The sequence below is a fragment of the Salvia splendens genome, chromosome 2, assembly GCF_004379255.2.
Source record: "Salvia splendens isolate huo1 chromosome 2, SspV2, whole genome shotgun sequence".
Classification (NCBI taxonomy): domain Eukaryota; kingdom Viridiplantae; phylum Streptophyta; class Magnoliopsida; order Lamiales; family Lamiaceae; genus Salvia; species Salvia splendens.
The window spans coordinates 12,033,397-12,051,491 of record NC_056033.1 but is presented as its reverse complement, the minus strand read 5'-3'; the positions used below and the strand labels follow the sequence as shown (position 1 = coordinate 12,051,491).

The following is an 18,095-nucleotide window of genomic DNA, read 5'->3' as shown; positions in this document are numbered from 1 at the left end:
AAAAAATTATTTTAGCTTTATTCTTCGGGTTCGTGTAGATTAGATTTTTAACGTGTAAATCATATTTTAATCGTGTAAATCAGATATAAGTTGATCGTATCGTGTTTGAATTGAGATTTTTTACCAGTCTAATTTGAAATTAAGTCTTAATTGAATTGTTATCATATTAATCCAATAACAACCCCTTAATAAATGAGCTTATTAAGCAGGTGACATAATTTTAGATGATTACAAAACAATTACAAATCTATTCAACACAAGTTATGGAATTATGCTTATTGAATTTTGTCATATTAGATTTTGATCTAATATTATTAGAAAATAATTAAAAACTTGTGATTTTATATTCTGATTTAAAAGTTATAGATTGAGTAGAAGTTAATGAAAAAATAGTAATCCTTTTATTTTTAGTTTATTTTTTAAATTTATAGTAGTGAGTATTACTTTTTTAGGTTAGATTTGATTTTTATCTGATTTAAAAGTTATAGATTGAGTAGAAGTTAATGAAAAAATAGTAATCCTTTTATTTTTAGTTTGTTTTTTAAATTTATAGTAGTGAGTATTACTTTTTTAGGTTAGATTTGATTTAAAAAAAAAACCTTACTTGCTACACATATTTGAGCACAAAATTGAAACAGAGATCGGAATATCTGTGAGCGACGACCGTTGCAGACAGGTGCACTGTAACGATGAGCTTATCTCTGCTGCTAAGCTACTCCTCCGCCGACGAAGACGAAGAAGACCAATTGTCGGATGATGACACCTCCTCCTCCGAAGAGCCCAGCCACGCCGTTCTCCGCACCGTCCGCTCTTATAAACCCTTGTTCGATTCCGATCCGCCCTCGTCTTCCTCTCTGCCCTCCGCTCTCGACGCCTTCTCCGAAGTAATTTCTTATTTCTCCACACTTCTCTGTGATTCATTTTCTTTGGTTATTAGGGATTTATTCGAATTTATCGCCCTATTTTGACTGGTGGGTGAAAATTGTTCAAGGTTGAAGGGCCGCCGCAGTTCCTGAATAATAGTGTTAAAGAAGAGGCGGTGAAAGAGGATGTGCAGCGCTGGAGGCACGGCGGTAAAAGGCATCGTAAAGAAAAGAAAGGCTTGCCCTCAGGTATATATATATATATATCTATATTCTCTGTTTCTCTAGGTTTTTTTTGCTCCTTTTCGCATTCAGTTCGCTTCGTTGGTGTTGTGAGGTTTATTTTCAGGATTTTCATTATGCAATAATGCCCTAATGAGATTTTAGTTTAGTTCTGTCGCCTTAAGTTTTGATTGAAATTTTGCAAAGATGCCAATTTTTCGTGTTTAGTTTATTGTGAAATAATGTTTCATTTCTGAATCATTTTAGTATGCTTTAATCTATGCACTGCTTAATTGGCCTCTCTCTCGTTCTATCTGATCGGGTTTCAATAAAGTTAGAGTACCATTTTCCGTGTTGTCGTTTCTAGCAAGTAAAGAGTATCAAGAATTCAAACTTAGAGTGGTGTAAAGTTGTTTTCTGTTAAATGTATTTTCTGCATTTCTAATTTTATACTACTACTATTCATTTTTATAGAATTGGCTTATGGAAGCTCCTTACTCTACTAGAGCTGGTTCAGGCCTTATGCCAAATGCCAAACGTAAACGTGTTAATGGTTATGAAGTTTGAAACTTTCAAATTATATTGGTGATTGTTGGGATTTACGCACACAAGGCTTTCACACACTTAATAAGATCACACACACACTCACTGTTGTATGAGATCACACAATGCAGGAAACACACACACTCACACTTTGAGTATTGAAGATGATAATCTTGGAGAGAAAACTGGAAAACTCTTTATTGATTAAACTCTATCTCTAAACTACATACATGGTGAGCTATTTAAAGCTCTATAATCACGTAGCAACTGCTACTAACTAACTACAAGAAGAATCAAGAAAGCAAGAAGAATAACCGCTACATCTCGGCTAACTAACTGCTGCTCCAACGGCTAGTTTCTCTAGGCCGAACTTCCTTCTCGGTTCAAGACCGAACTGTTGCTTCTTCTTTCTCGGCTCAAGACGAACTCTATTCTTGACTCAAGACCGAACTTTCTTTTCGGCTCACAACCGAGCACTCTCTTCGGCTCACAACCGAGCTCCCTTCTCGGTTCACAAACCGAACTCCTTTCTCGGTACACAAACCGAACTCCTTTGCTTCTTGGCTCAAGACCAACTGTCTTCTCGGCTCCAAGCCGAACTCAAAGCCGAGCTCAAAGCCGAGCTTCCTTCTTCTTCTCTTCTTCTTCCAACTGAAATGAGCACTCCATTATTACAATTCTCCACCTGAGGGCTCATCTCAGTTCTCGCACAAACATTGATCAACTTCTTGCAATGATCAAACTTGTCTCTACTTAGAGATTTAGTTAGCATATCTGCCGGATTGTGCAAGGTGTTAATCTTAACCACCTTCACCCTTCCCCTTTCAATCTCATCTCTAATAAAGTGCAACTTTATGTCTATATGCTTGCTCCTTTCATGGAAACCCGGATGTTTAGCCAAGCATATAGCTGAGCTGCTGTCACAATGAATCACCATTGTCTTTTGGTCAAAACCAAAGTCAGAAATCACTCCCTGAATCCAAAAACTCTCCTGTACAGCTGCAGTGAGAGCTATATACTCTGATTCTGTTGTTGAGAGAGCAACAACACTTTGCAACCCTGACTTCCAGCTGATTACAGTTCCAAACATGGTGAAAAGATAACCTGTTTGGGACTTTCTGTTGTCCAGGTTTGCAGCATAGTCTGCATCACAATAGCCCTGCACAACCTCCTCAGATTCACCTTCCCAGCCATTGAACACAATCCCCCAGTCCTTAGTTGACTTCATGTACCTCAATATCCACTTAAGAGCATTCCAATGCTCCTTCCCCGGGTCTGCCATGTATCTGCTAGTCACTGAGATAGCATGAGCCAAATCTGGTCTTGTACAAATCATAGTGTACATAACACTTCCAACCACACTAGCATAAGGGATAGCCTCCATCTCATCAGCCTCTTGCTTAGTTTTAGGGGCTTGTTCCTTTGATAGCTTAAAACTCTGGGACAGAGGAGTTGATGCAGCTTTTGCATTTTCCATTTTGAATCTCTGCAACACTTTCTCAATATAGTCAGTTTGCAGCATCCACAGCTTCTTGCAGCCTCTATCTCTCTGAATATGTATGCCTAGGATCTTCCTTGACTCTCCTAGATCCTTCATTTCAAAGCTTGACTTCAGATCTTGTTTAACTTTCTGAATTTCTGTCATAGAAGGCCCTGCAAGTAGCATATCATCCACATAGAGTAATAGGTAGGCAATGGGAGTCTTGCCTGCCTTCTTGATGTAGATGCAATCATCATATTCTGACTTGGAGAAGCCAATCTTCTTCATCTGTGCATCAAACTTCCTATTCCACTGTCTAGGACTTTGCTTAAGTCCATAAAGACTTTTCTGTAACAGGCACACCTTGCCTTCTTCTCCAATCTTCACATAGCCCTCTGGCTGTTCCATGAAGATAGTCTCCTCTAGATCCCCATTGAGGAAGGCTGTCTTCACATCAAGCTGTTGTAGCTCCCAGTCTAGCTGGTTCACAACTGCCAACAAGATCCTAATCGAAGTGTGCTTAACAACTGGAGCAAATACTTCATTGAAATCAATTCCTTCTTGCTGTGTGAAGCCCCTAGCCACCAGCCTTGCCTTGAATCTGATTCTATCTTTATCAGTGGTCTCAATCTTTTTCTTAAACAACCACTTACAACTGATCAGCCTCCTTTCTTTTCCATCTGTAGTCAGTCTGGATTTATCCACCAAAATCCATGTTTTGTTCTTGAGTAAAGATTCCATTTCCTCATTCATGGCTTCAATCCACCTTTCTCTGTCTTTACTCTTCATGGCTTCTTTATATGTGAGAGGATCTGCAATATCAATGCTCTCAGCAGCACAAAGTGCATAGTAGACCACATCAGAAAACCTTTCAGGTGGTCTTGTATTTCTTCTGCCTCTATCTCTTGCTATCTGGTACTCTCTGGCAGAATCTGCTGTAGGCTCATCAATTTTTCTACCTCGAGCTAGAGCACCATCATCCTCTGGTTCAGACTCACTTTCTGAGTCAGAGGCTCCACCTGCTCCTTGGCAAAGTCCCACTGGCTCCACCTTGAGGAAATCACTCTCAACTTCATTGGAGTCCAGCTTCCTTTTTAAGTATGGCATCTGATCCTCCAAGAACACAACATCCCTACTCACCACCACCTTCTGCCTACCAGGCTCAATGCACCAGAGCCTATACCCCTTAACACCCCTCTGATACCCCAGCAATATGCATTTCAGAGCCCTAGCCTCAAGCTTACTTTGCCTAGCATGAGCATAGGCTGCGCACCCAAACACCTTGTATTTTGAGTAGTCACTATGGGCTCCATACCACATGTAATCAGGAGTCTCAGACTTAAGGGCAGTAGATGGACACTTATTGATGAGATAGGCTGCTGTATACACAGCCTCTCCCCAAAATCTGTTGCTCAGACCAGAACTGAGTAACAAGCACCTTACTCTCTCTAGGATAGTCCTATTCATCCTCTCCACAACACCATTTTGCTGGGGGTTACCAGGAACAGTGCGGTGCCTCTTCATACCCTTCTCTTTGCAAAACAGATCAAACTCAGTAGACAAGAATTCCAAGCCATTGTCAGTTCTTAGGCATTTAACACTCCTTCCCTTCTCTAGCTCCACCTCTTTACACCATATCTTGAATTTTGTGAATGTCTCTGATTTTTCTTTCAGTATGTACACCCACAGTTTCCTAGTGTAGTCATCAATAATAGCAAGGTAGTATTTCCCACCACCAATTGAGCTTACAGGTGAAGGGCCCCAGAGATCACTATGTATGTAGTCTAATGGGGCTGTAGAAGAGTGAATACCTGTAGGATAGGGTGCCTTCTTTGCTTTTCCAAGTATACACTGCTCACAGGGGTCCATCTTGTTGAAATCTCCAGAGATCAGGCCCTTCTTGATGAGTTCTTTCAAGCTTCCTTCTGCTGGATGGCCCAATCTCTTGTGCCATAGCATTATGGAATCATCTGACACTGCATTGCTTTCTCCATCAACAGCCTTAGCCTTCAGATAATAGAGAATGTGCTCTCTGTCAGCCTCCATCATCACTGCATTCCCAGACTTCACAAGCATCTTTCCCTGACTCATCAATATGGTGAACCCTTTCTCCTCCAGCATTCCCAATGAGATGAGATTTCTTTTCACTTCCGGAATATACCTCACCCCAGTTAGGATCTTTATAGAGCCATCTTGCAAACTTAGCTTCACTTTCCCTATCCCTTTGATCTGACACACATGGTTATTTCCAAGAACTACAGTCCCTGATGCTTCCTGAAGATCATGAAACCAAGATTTGTTGGGGCACATATGGAAGCTGCACCCTGAGTCCATTATCCACCTGTGACTGATCCCATTATCACTGACATTCATGAGTTGAGCAGGGGGATCAGTACTCTCTACACAATCAGAAGTGTTGTGGCCCTCAGAGGCTAGTTTTCTCTTCCAGGCATGGCAGTCCTTCTTCAAGTGCCCTGGTTTCTTGCACCAAAAACATGCTCTGGTTTCCTTCTGAGCATCAGAACTTGAGGGTTTAGAGCCCTCAAACTTTTTCTTGAAGTTCTGCTTTTTGAACTTCTTCACATTCAAGGCCTCTGCAGCTTGAACATTGGAGCTTGCAGAGCCTCTGCTGGTAGTCTTCTGGAGTTCCTTAGCCATCAAGGCCGAGTAGACTTCTGCATAGGTGATGGGCTTATCTCTGCCATAGATAATTGCATCACTCAACTGGTCATACGAGCTAGGCAAGGCATTCAATGTAAGAATGGCCTTGTCTTCATCTGAAATTTTAACATCCACAGAGCCCAGATCATCAATGATCTTATTGAACTCCTCCAACTGCTCTATGATAGATTTTTCACCAGAAAAACTATAGGCATAGAGCCTCTTCTTGAGATACAGCCGGTTAGCCAAAGATTTTGCCAGGTAAACTTCATCTAACCTGTTCAAGATCTCCACCGCAGTCTTGGCTTCTTGAACTTCCCTCAAGACCTTATCTCCAAGGCACAGAATCACTGCAGAATGTGCCTTGAGCTGCATCTCCTCCATCTTTGCCTGAGCCTTTTCATCAAGCACTGGAGCCTTCCCTTTCTCATCTGGTTTTGCAAGAACTGCCGCCAAGCCTTGTTGAATTAAGATCGCCTTCATCTTCATCTTCCACAGGCCATAATCATTCTTGCCTGTGAACTTCTCTGCATCAAGCCTTGCTGCCATCTCTGAAACCGTTTGATCTTCTGCAAATCAGCTTCAATATCCCTTTCCCGCAGACGGCGCCACTTGTTGGGATTTACGCACACAAGGCTTTCACACACTTAATAAGATCACACACACACTCACTGTTGTATGAGATCACACAATGCAGGAAACACACACACTCACACTTTGAGTATTGAAGATGATAATCTTGGAGAGAAAACTGGAAAACTCTTTATTGATTAAACTCTATCTCTAAACTACATACATGGTGAGCTATTTAAAGCTCTATAATCACGTAGCAACTGCTACTAACTAACTACAAGAAGAATCAAGAAAGCAAGAAGAATAACCGCTACATCTCGGCTAACTAACTGCTGCTCCAACGGCTAGTTTCTCTAGGCCGAACTTCCTTCTCGGTTCAAGACCGAACTGTTGCTTCTTCTTTCTCGGCTCAAGACGAACTCTATTCTTGACTCAAGACCGAACTTTCTTTTCGGCTCACAACCGAGCACTCTCTTCGGCTCACAACCGAGCTCCCTTCTCGGTTCACAAACCGAACTCCTTTCTCGGTACACAAACCGAACTCCTTTGCTTCTTGGCTCAAGACCAACTGTCTTCTCGGCTCAAAGCCGAACTCAAAGCCGAGCTCAAAGCCGAGCTTCCTTCTTCTTCTCTTCTTCTTCCAACTGAAATGAGCACTCCATTATTACAGTGATGGTGTGCGTGGATTGATGATCTTCCAGCTGAATCAGTACGTTTGTTATTGTGTGATTGTAGTAAGAGCTTTTTCTATTCCTACCTGTTCTGCCCACCTGTTTTCAGTTGAATGTGTCTTGTCTGATTCCATGTCTCTCCAGCACTTGCACTATCCCCTATTTGGTTTTTCAACTCTTCACCTAGTAACACTTATGGCATCCCTAATGAGAATTGAGTTAGATCATTAGGTTAACACAGTTAAGTTGATTGAGTCTTAATTTCAAAGAAGATAGTAATGTCTGAGTCGTCTGACAGATGTAATACATTTTTTTAGAGCCATATTAAGAGGTGAACAGTATAATATTCAACATCGTTCTGGTATCTTCTTGAATCAACACTTGTAACACATTTCCAAATTCCAATCCAATAGTATTCTCTGTTATTTACAGGTGCTGTGTTGGAATCTAAGGCGCAGTTGGTCGGGATCCATGAGAGAGTGAGAAGTGATATTGGGAGCAAAACCTCTGAAGCTCCATCTGGTGATTCAATAGTCAGTACAAAAGGTGGGAAGCGCGTTTCAACTGCTGCCAACCCTAATGCAGAAGATGCTGCTGAGCTCTTGAGGTGTGTATTCCAACCATACTTCTTGAATCTCACAATTTGATTCTTGAAACCATATATTAAGGTGTGTGTAATATTTAAACATGGTGTTCCCAGGATGTGCTTGGCATGTGGGGTTCCAAAAACCTACTCTCACACGAAGGGAATGGTCTGCCCTATGTGCGGTGATCGACCTCCTCCTGCAGAATCGGACGCTGCGAAGAAGAAGGGTTCAGCAATTAAAGATAAGGAAAAGAGCAAGAGAATGAAGGGTCAGTCGTCGCATGCTACTTGGAAAAGTGAAACGGAAATGCAACTTAGACAGCAGTTTGATTAGTAAAAAAATTTCTAGTATTTTGTACCTTTAGATTTGAATTTTAACAACTTGGGATTATGTTGTGTTCAACTTCCATAGCTGTCAACGCTTGGAGAAATCTCATGTGTGCTATAAAATATTATCTTCATTTGTCGACTCCATTTTTCTTGAATTTTGAAGCATCACTTTAAAATTTATTTTTAGTATTTGGTTGTATGGTTCGGTCACTATATCATGTTCTCAGTGATCAGACCAAATTTATAAAGATGTGAGTTCCCCAAACGTAAATGTAGCTTGATCAACGTAGATTTGTATCATATGAAATTCCATATTAGTGTTTATTGGTAGACTTTACCTATAAAATATTTTGCAACTATTAATTGTCCGACAAGTAACTATCTAACAAAATTTGTGCTTCAGCGTTTCATAACTTCATTTAAAATGCTCCAAACTTGAAAATATCAACAAGGATGTACTACAGTTTAATCAATGATGCATTTGTTTTAAAACTGAATTTGAAGACTTGAAGGGTCATTTACACATCACATTAATTCTCTTGTTGAAAGGTTCAGCCATTAGATTATATTCCACGCATATTACAAGACTATTATACTCGAACATAATCCAAATCCCAGTGTTCTTGAAATCGAAGAAATCTGTATTCATCTCGACGACATAATACACAAGAAAGTAACAAGTGTGAACAAACCAGTGATGAAGTCTCTCTCGGCAGTTAGTACAACAACATCAGCAGCTAAAAATCAATCGCCATAATATACCCAAAGCAAGAAAATAAGAACATTACAAAAATTTGATGGAATTTGCTGTGATCTAATGCACTTTCTATACATGGTGTGTGCTAACTTAACTAAGCCTGAACGAATATTCAAGCATGATAATTTACATCCGTTTTACCATATTCACTCGAGCATTTTGTTCTCGGCAGTCACACGTACCTTTTATACCTCAGACACCTTTGTTTCACTCTCCAAACTGTTGGCCAATACCGGTGGACTTGCAGCAGACCCATGAACCTGCTCATGTCACATGGAACAACCATATACACCCATGATTAGTCCCCGTTGATTACTATACAACATTCACATGAAGAAGAGACTTACCACATTAGGCAACTTGAAACTAAATGAGTCACGGGAAGGAGTGGTAGATGAATCTGTAGGTCTGTGAAACAATAAGTGTGCTACCGAGCGATCCATAGGGTTCGTATCTGTTTCCATATCCATGAAAGCAGTGCCCCTACAAGGAAACAAAGTATAAAAGTCGCTACAAACTGAACATGAGCAACTGTAACAAAAGAAATCGGGAAGCAAGTCATCTACCTATTTGTTCCTTCAGCCTCAGATGCTCCACCAGCATCTCTTTCATCTCCAAAGCTATCATTCAAGTTTGAATTCCTGCGTCTTTGTTCAGCACTCTGAGCCAAACGGTATAAACTGTCCCTTATGCATAACTTTGTCCTTAAATCCAACTAAACCAAAAAGGTACGAGTTTAGTTCTAACAGATATGCATGTAGCAAATTAATCAGTTTTGAAACATATGTTTTCACAATAAGAGATAATATAGAGTAATCGAGACAAAAACATGACAAGGCAGAATAGTGGTCTATTATTATACGGCATGGGGACTGTAGGAGGTTTTATAAATCATGAAACTAGTAGGTACCTGTTTCGTAACAAGTTGGAGCTGATGAAAACTAGCTGCTTCCAGTGAAATATCATCCAAATCTGGAACCACTGTTGAGCTTTCATGCATATATGAGGAATCCGTTTCTGTTGCAGTAACTGAGCTAACTCCTTGGAGATCACAGTTATTCTCATATGTCCCTACTAAGGCAGGATCAGAGATCGTGGCCTGGATGGCCACACTTCCATTTCCGAGGCTGGCAAGTTCAGGGGATAAGTTGCCTCGATAACCTTCTAACTTTTCTCTTTGTCCACATGCTATTAGACCAGTTTCCTTAAAAGGAGAGCCAGGAAAACCGTCCATATATTGCAATTGGCCCAATGCCTGACGGGAGTCCTTTGAAGAAATGGATGTGAAGTCATTGGTCTCAGTTTTGACCATTGATACTTCTAGATTTACTGAAGATGGATCAGACAGATGGCTACCCTTTGTATGGATGTTAGAGATTGGATTCTCCAAACAGCTATTTGAATCAGAAGCCGGAGTATGTTGCTGTTGTTGAACATGAACTGATGCCAAAGCCTCGTCAGAAGTCAAGCCAGAACAAGGATTCATGATTTCATTTTGCAGATCACTAATCTGAGCGTGACCACCATTTTCAGGGCAATGCACTTTACCCTCAGATTGACTCTGCAGCTTGATCTGTTTTTTGTGCTCATTGGTCTGAAAAAATATCACAAGATTACTATAGGTCATAGAGATGCATAAATGGAGTCGATGTTTAAAAAAAATGGAGAATCCTACACTCATCCAGGCCGAAGCCAAAGTAGGTGGTTGATCATGCCATACCAATTCCACTATCATGTGCAATAAAGGAGCAAAAATCAACTAAGGCGAGAATGACATCCGACTTACCCCTGCAGGATCGCCGGCTCTGGAATGGCTTCTAGTTGAAATTCCCGTTTGTATATTTGCATTGGATCCTTTTCCCTGCAAAATATCACGTTGGTGGTGCAAGTTTGGAGTCACTACAAAACTGTTGAGCAAATCATAAGAGAACAAAGCATTGTTCAGATAAGAGATGCATATATTACCACACCATCTTTTCTATCGTCAAGATCAGGCCCAGTCAAAAAAGACATAAAAGAATCAGACTTTTCTAAGGTCCAAGAACAGTCCTTGATTCTAATAGGATTTTCCATGGCAAAATTATTTGGGGAGTTTCCATTTGAAAAGTCATGATTCTCTGAAATAGTTGTTTTGACCTCGTTTGGATCATTAAATGGGAACTTAGCATCTGACTTTAGAGTATCCCTGGGCCCACCTATATAAGGTGCTGAATCTGCTGATGATAACCAACTGAACTCATCTTCTTTATTCACCCCAAGGTATAACGTTGAATCACTTCTGAAATGGCACATGTATAAGTGAAGAGAATATGAAACAATGAAATGTGTGTAACAAAACGGATCATGGTTACCTAAATATCCTGTCAATATCATCAAAGTTCTCTATTTCAGACCAACCACCATACAGAAGATCACTGGAATCTTTGTTCTGAGCATGTTCAAAGAAACTATTGTCATTGCTGGTATGATTTGCGTCACCAATCAGGAAACTGAATGGGCTATCATCAACTAGACTGGTATTGTTATTGACAATGGCATCGTGCTTAAGAAGTTCACTACGATTTAAGTCTCTGTTGTTGCTCTTCAAGCCATGAGGCAATGACATGGTACTATCACAAGCTAAACTTGATGCCTCTTTGTTTAGTTCTTTGTCCAATCCAGAAATAAATGGACCACTGCGGGACCATGAATTCTTCTCCAACATATTCACCTTTGTAATACTCAGAGATGAAATTTCACTTTTCTCCTTTCTATGATCAATATAATTAGTGGCAGATCCTCCAGTCTTATTCGAAGTATTAGCTACATCAAAGCGACACATCTTGTTGTTTGAATGATCGGCGGGCATATTGGAACCATGATGGGGAACTGTATGGTCATCATCCAAGAAGAAATCATCCCAAGCAATGTCTACACACTGTAGCAGCAGTTACAGAAATTTAGCTGAAAAAACTGCAGAAAATACTTCCATTTGATGAGTGGAAGATACAATAACAGGAGACAGAAAACAAAGGAGTATTCACAAAGGATACAAGCAGGACCGAACTATCTAATTTAAACTTGCCTCATGCGCCAACAAGTCTGACATTCCTTGAATCCTTAACCTGCAGTCAGACCATATGTTGTTTTCTTCATACTTAGTTCTGAATCTTCCCTTTCCATCCATCAAAGAACCCGCAAAATATTCAATGAAACCAAAAAATATTAGAATTCACTTATTGAAACCTCAATAACCTTCCCAAACAGATAGAAGGAAATAACATAACAAGAAAGGATCGAATATCAACAAAGAAAATGAGGAAAAATAAATTCCAATGAAGTCAAGTTACTAGCATCAGGAATCACTTAAAAGATGACGAAAAAGCAGAGCGCATAGCTCTGCAAGAACAAAGTCTAGCACACGCCAAAATGAAGAAGTAATTTCAGCCAAATACGAAGTCACTACGAGTTAAAATTTTCAAAATAGGCAAATCAAAAATAACAAATCAGCTAAAACACACCAACACCCCCAATCCTCTAAATCTCGAAGCTAAGGCTGAAAAACAACAAAAAGTCGTCACCAAGCTTCGATCTCCTCTTTTGTGATTTCAATTACTAAGCAACTCTAGTTTACAGAGTGGATCCACCAATCCAAATCAATAAAAAAACAAATGAGAGCAGGCTCTCCAGCTAACTACTGCTCAGCCAACCGAAACTCGCCAGAAAACTCACCACAGAATCAAGTTAAAAAATCACTGCGAAAGAAATCTGAGCTTCAAAAAATCAGTCCGGTAACCCTAACTCTGGTTCTTAATCGAGGAAGTTGAAGAGATAGCAAAAGAGGCTTTTTGTGTAGAACGAGAATTTGACTCTTTGAATTTTGGGGAGAAAAAATCTTATTAATTGGCAAGTTGGGTTTAGTTAAACAAAATGAAGAGCCAATAAACCTCCACGTGGCAGAGGAGGGGCGGTTGGAAGTTGGAGTATCGGAACTCGTGGCTGAGAGAGCTGTTGGAGATACGATCTGTTTCAGCCTTCTGATTGGTCCAACGATTGCGATGGGAATTGTGCGGAGGACACGTGTCAGTGGAGCCAGCGTACGGTGGGCCGCGTGATATTGTGGACACTCAGGTCAGGTCAGGCCATATGGTTTGCCTTTCGGAATTCGTGTCACACTAGCTCCTTTTATTTCGATTATTTAGAGCACCCACTACGCGTCCCGCGCGCGGCTCGCGTTCCGTCCCGGAGGGACGATTCCGCCGCGGGACGCGTTGCAACGTTCGTCCCGTCCCTAGCCCGTCCCGTAGCCCGTATCCGCGAGACAAGGGACGCGTCGCCCGTCACGGGTCCGGGCGACGTGGCGCGCCCCCGATGCATGCGTGACGCCCACTCGCTGGCCCGCGAGTGGGCGTCGTCACGGATAACGCAATGATTCATTTTTTAAAAAAAAAATTGATTTTTTTTAAAAAATTCGAATTTTAATAAAAAAATTATTTTTCAAACTGTAATGTTACCGTTAATTTTTTATTTTCTTTTTTTTTTATTTTTTTATTTATTTACTCTATAAATAATCCTATTTCATACTCATTTCACACACAAACACACATCTATTCCTCTCAAATCCTCTCTATCACTCCAATTTCCATCTTAAATCAACTCAAACAAATGGATCCTTTTGAGCAAATGCGTCAATTAATGGAATAATCACTTGAAGAAGATCGACGACGAGAGGCGGAGGAAGCCGCGCCACCCCCACGACGCTCTCGGAAGTACATCAATCGGAACCGGGAGGAAGCCGCCGCACGGTTAGTACGCGACTACTTCTGCGATAACCCGATTTGGGGAGATACCTACTTCCGTCGCCGTTTCCGCGTGAGTAAACCGCTATTTCTCCACATAGCGAATACTTTGGCGGCCCGAGAAGAGTTCTTCCGAGAAGGGTTCGACGCGGTCGGCCGTCCCAGCCACACGACGCTGCAGAAATGTACTGCAGCCATCCGTCAGCTTGCGACTGGACAAACGGCTGACATATTTTCGACGAATACCTCCACATCGGAGACACCACTGGGCGCATGTGCTTGCTCAACTTCTGTAGAGGCGTTCGGGCAGCCTTCAGTGACGAATTTCTCCGGAGGCCAAGCACTGGACGATGATCAGTTCCTCCTAAACCTCCACGAACAAGTGCATGGATTCCCCAGGATGCTTGGCAGTGTCGATTGCATGCACTGGCAATGGAAGAATTGCCCGGTGGCTTGGAGGAGGTCCTACACGAGCGGCCACAAAGGCACCCACCCAACCGTTGTACTCGAGGCCGTTGCCGACTACCGGCTTTGGATCTGACACGCGTACTTCGGGGTCCCTGGCTCGAACAACGACGTAAACGTGCTCCACCAGTCCGATCTCTTTACCGAAGTTTTGGATGGTAAAGCGCCGGCCATCAACTTCGTCGCCAACAACCGGCTGTATAAAATGGGGTATTATCTCGCCGACGGCATCTACCCGAAGTGGCCGACATTCGTGAAGACGTGTAGCAGGCCTGCGAACCCAAAGCAGACTCTTTTTGCGCAGAAGCAGGAGGCTGCGCGCAAGGATGTGGAGAGGGCGTTCGGGGTTCTCCAAGCGCGCTTCAACATCATCAAAGCCCTGGCTCGTTCGTGGTTCATGGAGAGCATGGCAGTCATCATGTATACGTGCATAATATTGCACAACATGATTGTCTGAGACGAAGGACCCGATGCGAGAAATTGGTTCGACCCCGAATCCCCCGGAAACTCAACCGCAAGTAGTCCACCGCGAAGTGGAGCGCATCCGTCTATACAAGAACGGTTGGCTGTTCGGGCAAGGACACGCAACTCTAGCGCCCACACCCAACTCCAAGAGGATCTAATTGAGCACATTTGGGAAAACTTTGGCGGAGAAGATTAAATTATGTCATTTTTATTTTTTTAGAATTTTAATTATGTCTTTTTTTCTTTTTTTTTTAAAGTTTAAGTTGTAATGTTGTTTTAATTTTAATGAATTGTGTTTGTTTAAATTTAATTGGGTTGTAAAAAAAATAAAAAATGAAATTGAATAAATAGTAATTAAGGGACGGAATAAGGGACGGAGCGTTGCAGGTTCCGTCCCTTAGTTAAGGGATGGAGGAAAAAAGGACAGTGGGGCCCTCAAATAGTGGTCAAATAGTAGTTAAGGGACGGTATAAAGACAACGTAGTGGATGGTCTTAGTACCTACTACATGGAGTATTTGGAAATGATTTTTCTGTTTTATTTGTGAAGACTGGAGTACTACTCCCTCCGTTTCATAGTAATTGAGGCGTTTCTTTTTGGCACGGAGATTAAGAAAAATTGTATTAGGTGAGTTAAGTAAAGGGAGAATAAAGTGGAAAATGAAAAAGGTAGAGAGATGAAATATAGAAAAAAGTAAGAGAAAGTAAAGAATGTGTGGAAAAATGTATTGACTTTTACTAAAAAGGGAAATGACTCTCTATTACTATGGAACGTACTAAAATGACAAAATGACTCTATTACTAAGGAATGGAGGGAGTCCTTAATATTACTAATAGGGTGTATGGGTACATAAACAAAATTTTATTGAGAAACTCTATTATAAAAGAATGATGCCTAAAGTGGAAAATAAACTCAAGCATATAAATTGTCACAACCCACTTATTATATGTAGTGTTTCTTTTATAAAATACTTTATCCTACTTTATTTTTTCTTTATTTTATTTTAAAATATCCAATTCCTAAATTTCGTATAAAATAATATACTTTCTTCATCTTATAAGACTATACACGCCTTTTTTAGTCCGTCCTATAAAAGTAAGCATTTTTTTATTTTGGAAATAATTTTTTTTAATAATGTGAAACTCATTCACCACTAACAATACTTTAATTATATTTTTTCTATCTCTCTTATTTTACCAATTGTCCATTAAAATTTATATCCAATTAAAAATGTATATTCTATGGAACAGCAGAATATTAATTCACTGTGAGAATGAAAGGGGTACTATAATTTGCTGTGATGGCATTTCAGGGAATTTATATTTGTTTTTAGTGAGAGCATCTTTGTTACATCTCCAAATACAAACACACAACAAAAAAAGGAGAGAAAAGATAGAAAAAAAAAACACATGATTGTGACAGCTCGCCTGGAAATTGGGAGTACTGCACAAGACGTCCAACACCGAAAACGAATAGCACAATTTTGAATTCCTTAGGGGGTCCACTATAGGGGCGGCAAGCCGGCCACCCCCATTCCGATACCGCCACGCCGGCCTATAGTGGAGGGAGCGTCCGCCCCGGGGCGGACGGCACTCCGGCGAATTATGTGCGAGGACCCGCCGGTCCCCGATCGCCGCGCCTATAGTGCGCCGGCGATCGACGCGCCGGCCACCCCCATTAATTTTTTTTTATTATTATTTTTGAAAATTCTATTATAAATACCATTCAACCACCACCCATTTTACACCATTTTCAAACAATCTCCATTCACTCACTCTCTACACTTTCACTCTCTAAAAATGCACGGTGAAGACGACGAATAATTTTACACCTCGATTTCTAATTATTTACATTCCGATAATTTTAATTGATTTAATATAGACAAAAAAAAATAAAATGATAAGTGGCTAAAAATTTGGGGCTATTGGAAGTGTCCACCTTATAGATGCGGACAAATTTTTTTGTGGGCGCGGACAAATAGACTGGGGCTGTGGACAAAAAAGGGGCGGGGCTATTGGGGTTGTCCGCCTATAATGGACACTCTTATACTCTCTCCAGCCCGGCATAGCATGTATAGAGTCCATATTTGACGCGTTACGAATTTTAAGAAAGGTTATAAGTGAATTTTATAATAAAATGTGAGTGAAAATGAGTTAGCGGAATGTGAGGTCCATTACAAAAAAAAATACGAAATAGTAAAAGAGAAATGTGATAAATTTTTGGGGACGAACAACAACGAAAATAAGTGACAAATTTTTAGACAGATAGATTATTATTTGTTTTATAATGAAATGGGGTGAAATGACTTAATGAAATTTGAGACCTACTTAGCCTACGAGAGAATGAACTTTTACCATGGGCTAGACCAAAATGCCATAAATGAATTTTTTTTTGTGAGATAATGGGAGTATTTGACGTATAGGGTATTTTTAATTAATTAATATGACCATGATTTAAAAAATACTGGTGGTGTCCAGAGTTAAAAGGAGTTTTGGAGGGGTTAATTTCGTAAATTGTTAATCCATTTCTCAACAGTATTCTCCTCGCGGTCCTCCTTTGAGACTCGAAGTTTAAATAATTAAATTCGGGATTGGGCCTACTAAATATATCCCAACTATCCATTTTTTCTATTTTGGGCCCAGATTGAATATTCAAATAGGGCAAAATATGAAAAAAAAACTGAGCTTAGACTGATGTAACGCCACAAAATCATTGAAGAGTAAACGATTGAATTGGATTCGATTGGAGGACACCACCAAAATTGAGTGCTAACTCCCATTTGTTATTGAATTAACCGATCGACATACTATCGGACATTTATTTTGAATTCGATAATTTTCACAAAATTTTTTTGACATATTTATTTATTTATTATATTATGAGAATGAATCCTACTACTTCTGGTTATGGGGTTTCCACACTTGAAAAAAAACTAAATTGAGAGAAATCGCGGATATCTTATAAAGATGACACATAACTTTCAAGATGGAAGTTATCCTATAGATGCTGTATTCATGCCTGTTCGAAATGTGAATCATAGTATTCATTCCTATGGAAATGGGAATGAAAAACAAGAGATACTATTTCTCGAAATATGGACAAATGGCAGTTTAACTCCGAAAGAAGCACTTCATGAAGGCTCCCGGAATTTGATTGATTTATTTATTCCCTTTTTATATAAGGACGAAGAAAACTTACCTTTAGAGCACAATCAACATATGGTTCCTTTATCCCCCTTTACTTTTCACGATAAATTGAATAAAGTCCAAAAAAACAAAATAGCATTAAAATCCATTTTTATTGATCAATCCAAAAAAAATATATTATTTGGATTAACAAATGGGTAAGCATACTTATACTGCTATACACCTAATAATTAGCGTGGATTAGTGTATATGCCACAAACTACTAAAATTAAATTTAGTTAAATAAATTAATTTTCTTCCATGACTTAAAAAATGTGGATATTTTATTATCCGCCACTGGGAGTACAACCTAGTTATTTACTAGTCCCACATGTATATTTTCCTAGTCCAAAACGTATAAATTCAGATGCCATGAACGTAAAGGAAAGAATGAAAAGCAATTGTTATATACTATCTACAAGGTTTATGGGATCATCAAATTCCAAATCAAATGCAGGATAGGACCAAAGAGTGCAAAGAACAATCTGAGTGGAAATCTGAGAAAATAAGGAACAAG

General features: G+C 40.1%; 2 protein-coding genes across 7 annotated transcripts; one reads left to right on the top strand and one right to left on the bottom strand.

Annotated features, from left to right (window-relative positions):
- Window positions 1-589: 589 nt before the first annotated feature.
- On the top strand, window positions 590-8,084 carry LOC121761589. The gene is made up of 4 exons (XM_042157230.1): window positions 590-884; window positions 992-1,112; window positions 7,446-7,620; window positions 7,714-8,084. The coding sequence occupies exons 1-4, from the start codon at window positions 690-692 to the stop codon at window positions 7,931-7,933; spliced, it is 711 nt and encodes a 236-aa protein (XP_042013164.1). The 5' UTR covers window positions 590-689; the 3' UTR covers window positions 7,934-8,084.
- A 468-nt stretch (window positions 8,085-8,552) lies between these two features.
- Window positions 8,553-12,579, bottom strand: LOC121788364 (protein LNK1-like). Of its 6 annotated transcripts, none has more exons than XM_042187064.1 (9): window positions 12,398-12,576; window positions 11,751-11,860; window positions 11,038-11,603; window positions 10,652-10,964; window positions 10,473-10,547; window positions 9,597-10,280; window positions 9,253-9,401; window positions 9,034-9,169; window positions 8,553-8,946 (listed from the first exon to the last, which is right to left on the bottom strand). In XM_042187064.1, the coding sequence occupies exons 2-9, from the start codon at window positions 11,850-11,852 to the stop codon at window positions 8,872-8,874; spliced, it is 2,100 nt and encodes a 699-aa protein (XP_042042998.1). In that variant the 5' UTR covers window positions 11,853-11,860; window positions 12,398-12,576; the 3' UTR covers window positions 8,553-8,871. The 6 variants fall into 6 exon arrangements, with proteins under 6 accessions (XP_042042998.1, XP_042043005.1, XP_042043008.1 ...); XM_042187071.1 differs by having other exon boundaries at window positions 11,751-11,840; window positions 12,398-12,574; XM_042187074.1 differs by having other exon boundaries at window positions 11,751-11,835; window positions 12,398-12,574.
- Between the last annotated feature and the right edge of the window lie 5,516 nt (window positions 12,580-18,095).

Excerpts from the sequence above, each read along its gene's own strand:
- LOC121788364 (XM_042187061.1), bottom strand. The coding sequence starts at position 11,852 with ATGGATGGAAAGGGAAGATTCAGAACTAAGTATGAAGAAAACAACATA. Across the intron at positions 11,604-11,750 it reads CAGACTTGTTGGCGCATGAG|TGTGTAGACATTGCTTGGGA; the intron begins GCAAGTTTAAAT and ends CTGCTGCTACAG. Across the intron at positions 8,947-9,033 it reads GTTTCAAGTTGCCTAATGTG|GTTCATGGGTCTGCTGCAAG; the intron begins GTAAGTCTCTTC and ends TGACATGAGCAG.
- LOC121761589 (XM_042157230.1), top strand. The coding sequence starts at position 690 with ATGAGCTTATCTCTGCTGCTAAGCTACTCCTCCGCCGACGAAGACGAA. Across the intron at positions 885-991 it reads CTCTCGACGCCTTCTCCGAA|GTTGAAGGGCCGCCGCAGTT; the intron begins GTAATTTCTTAT and ends AAATTGTTCAAG. Across the intron at positions 1,113-7,445 it reads AAAGAAAGGCTTGCCCTCAG|GTGCTGTGTTGGAATCTAAG; the intron begins GTATATATATAT and ends TGTTATTTACAG.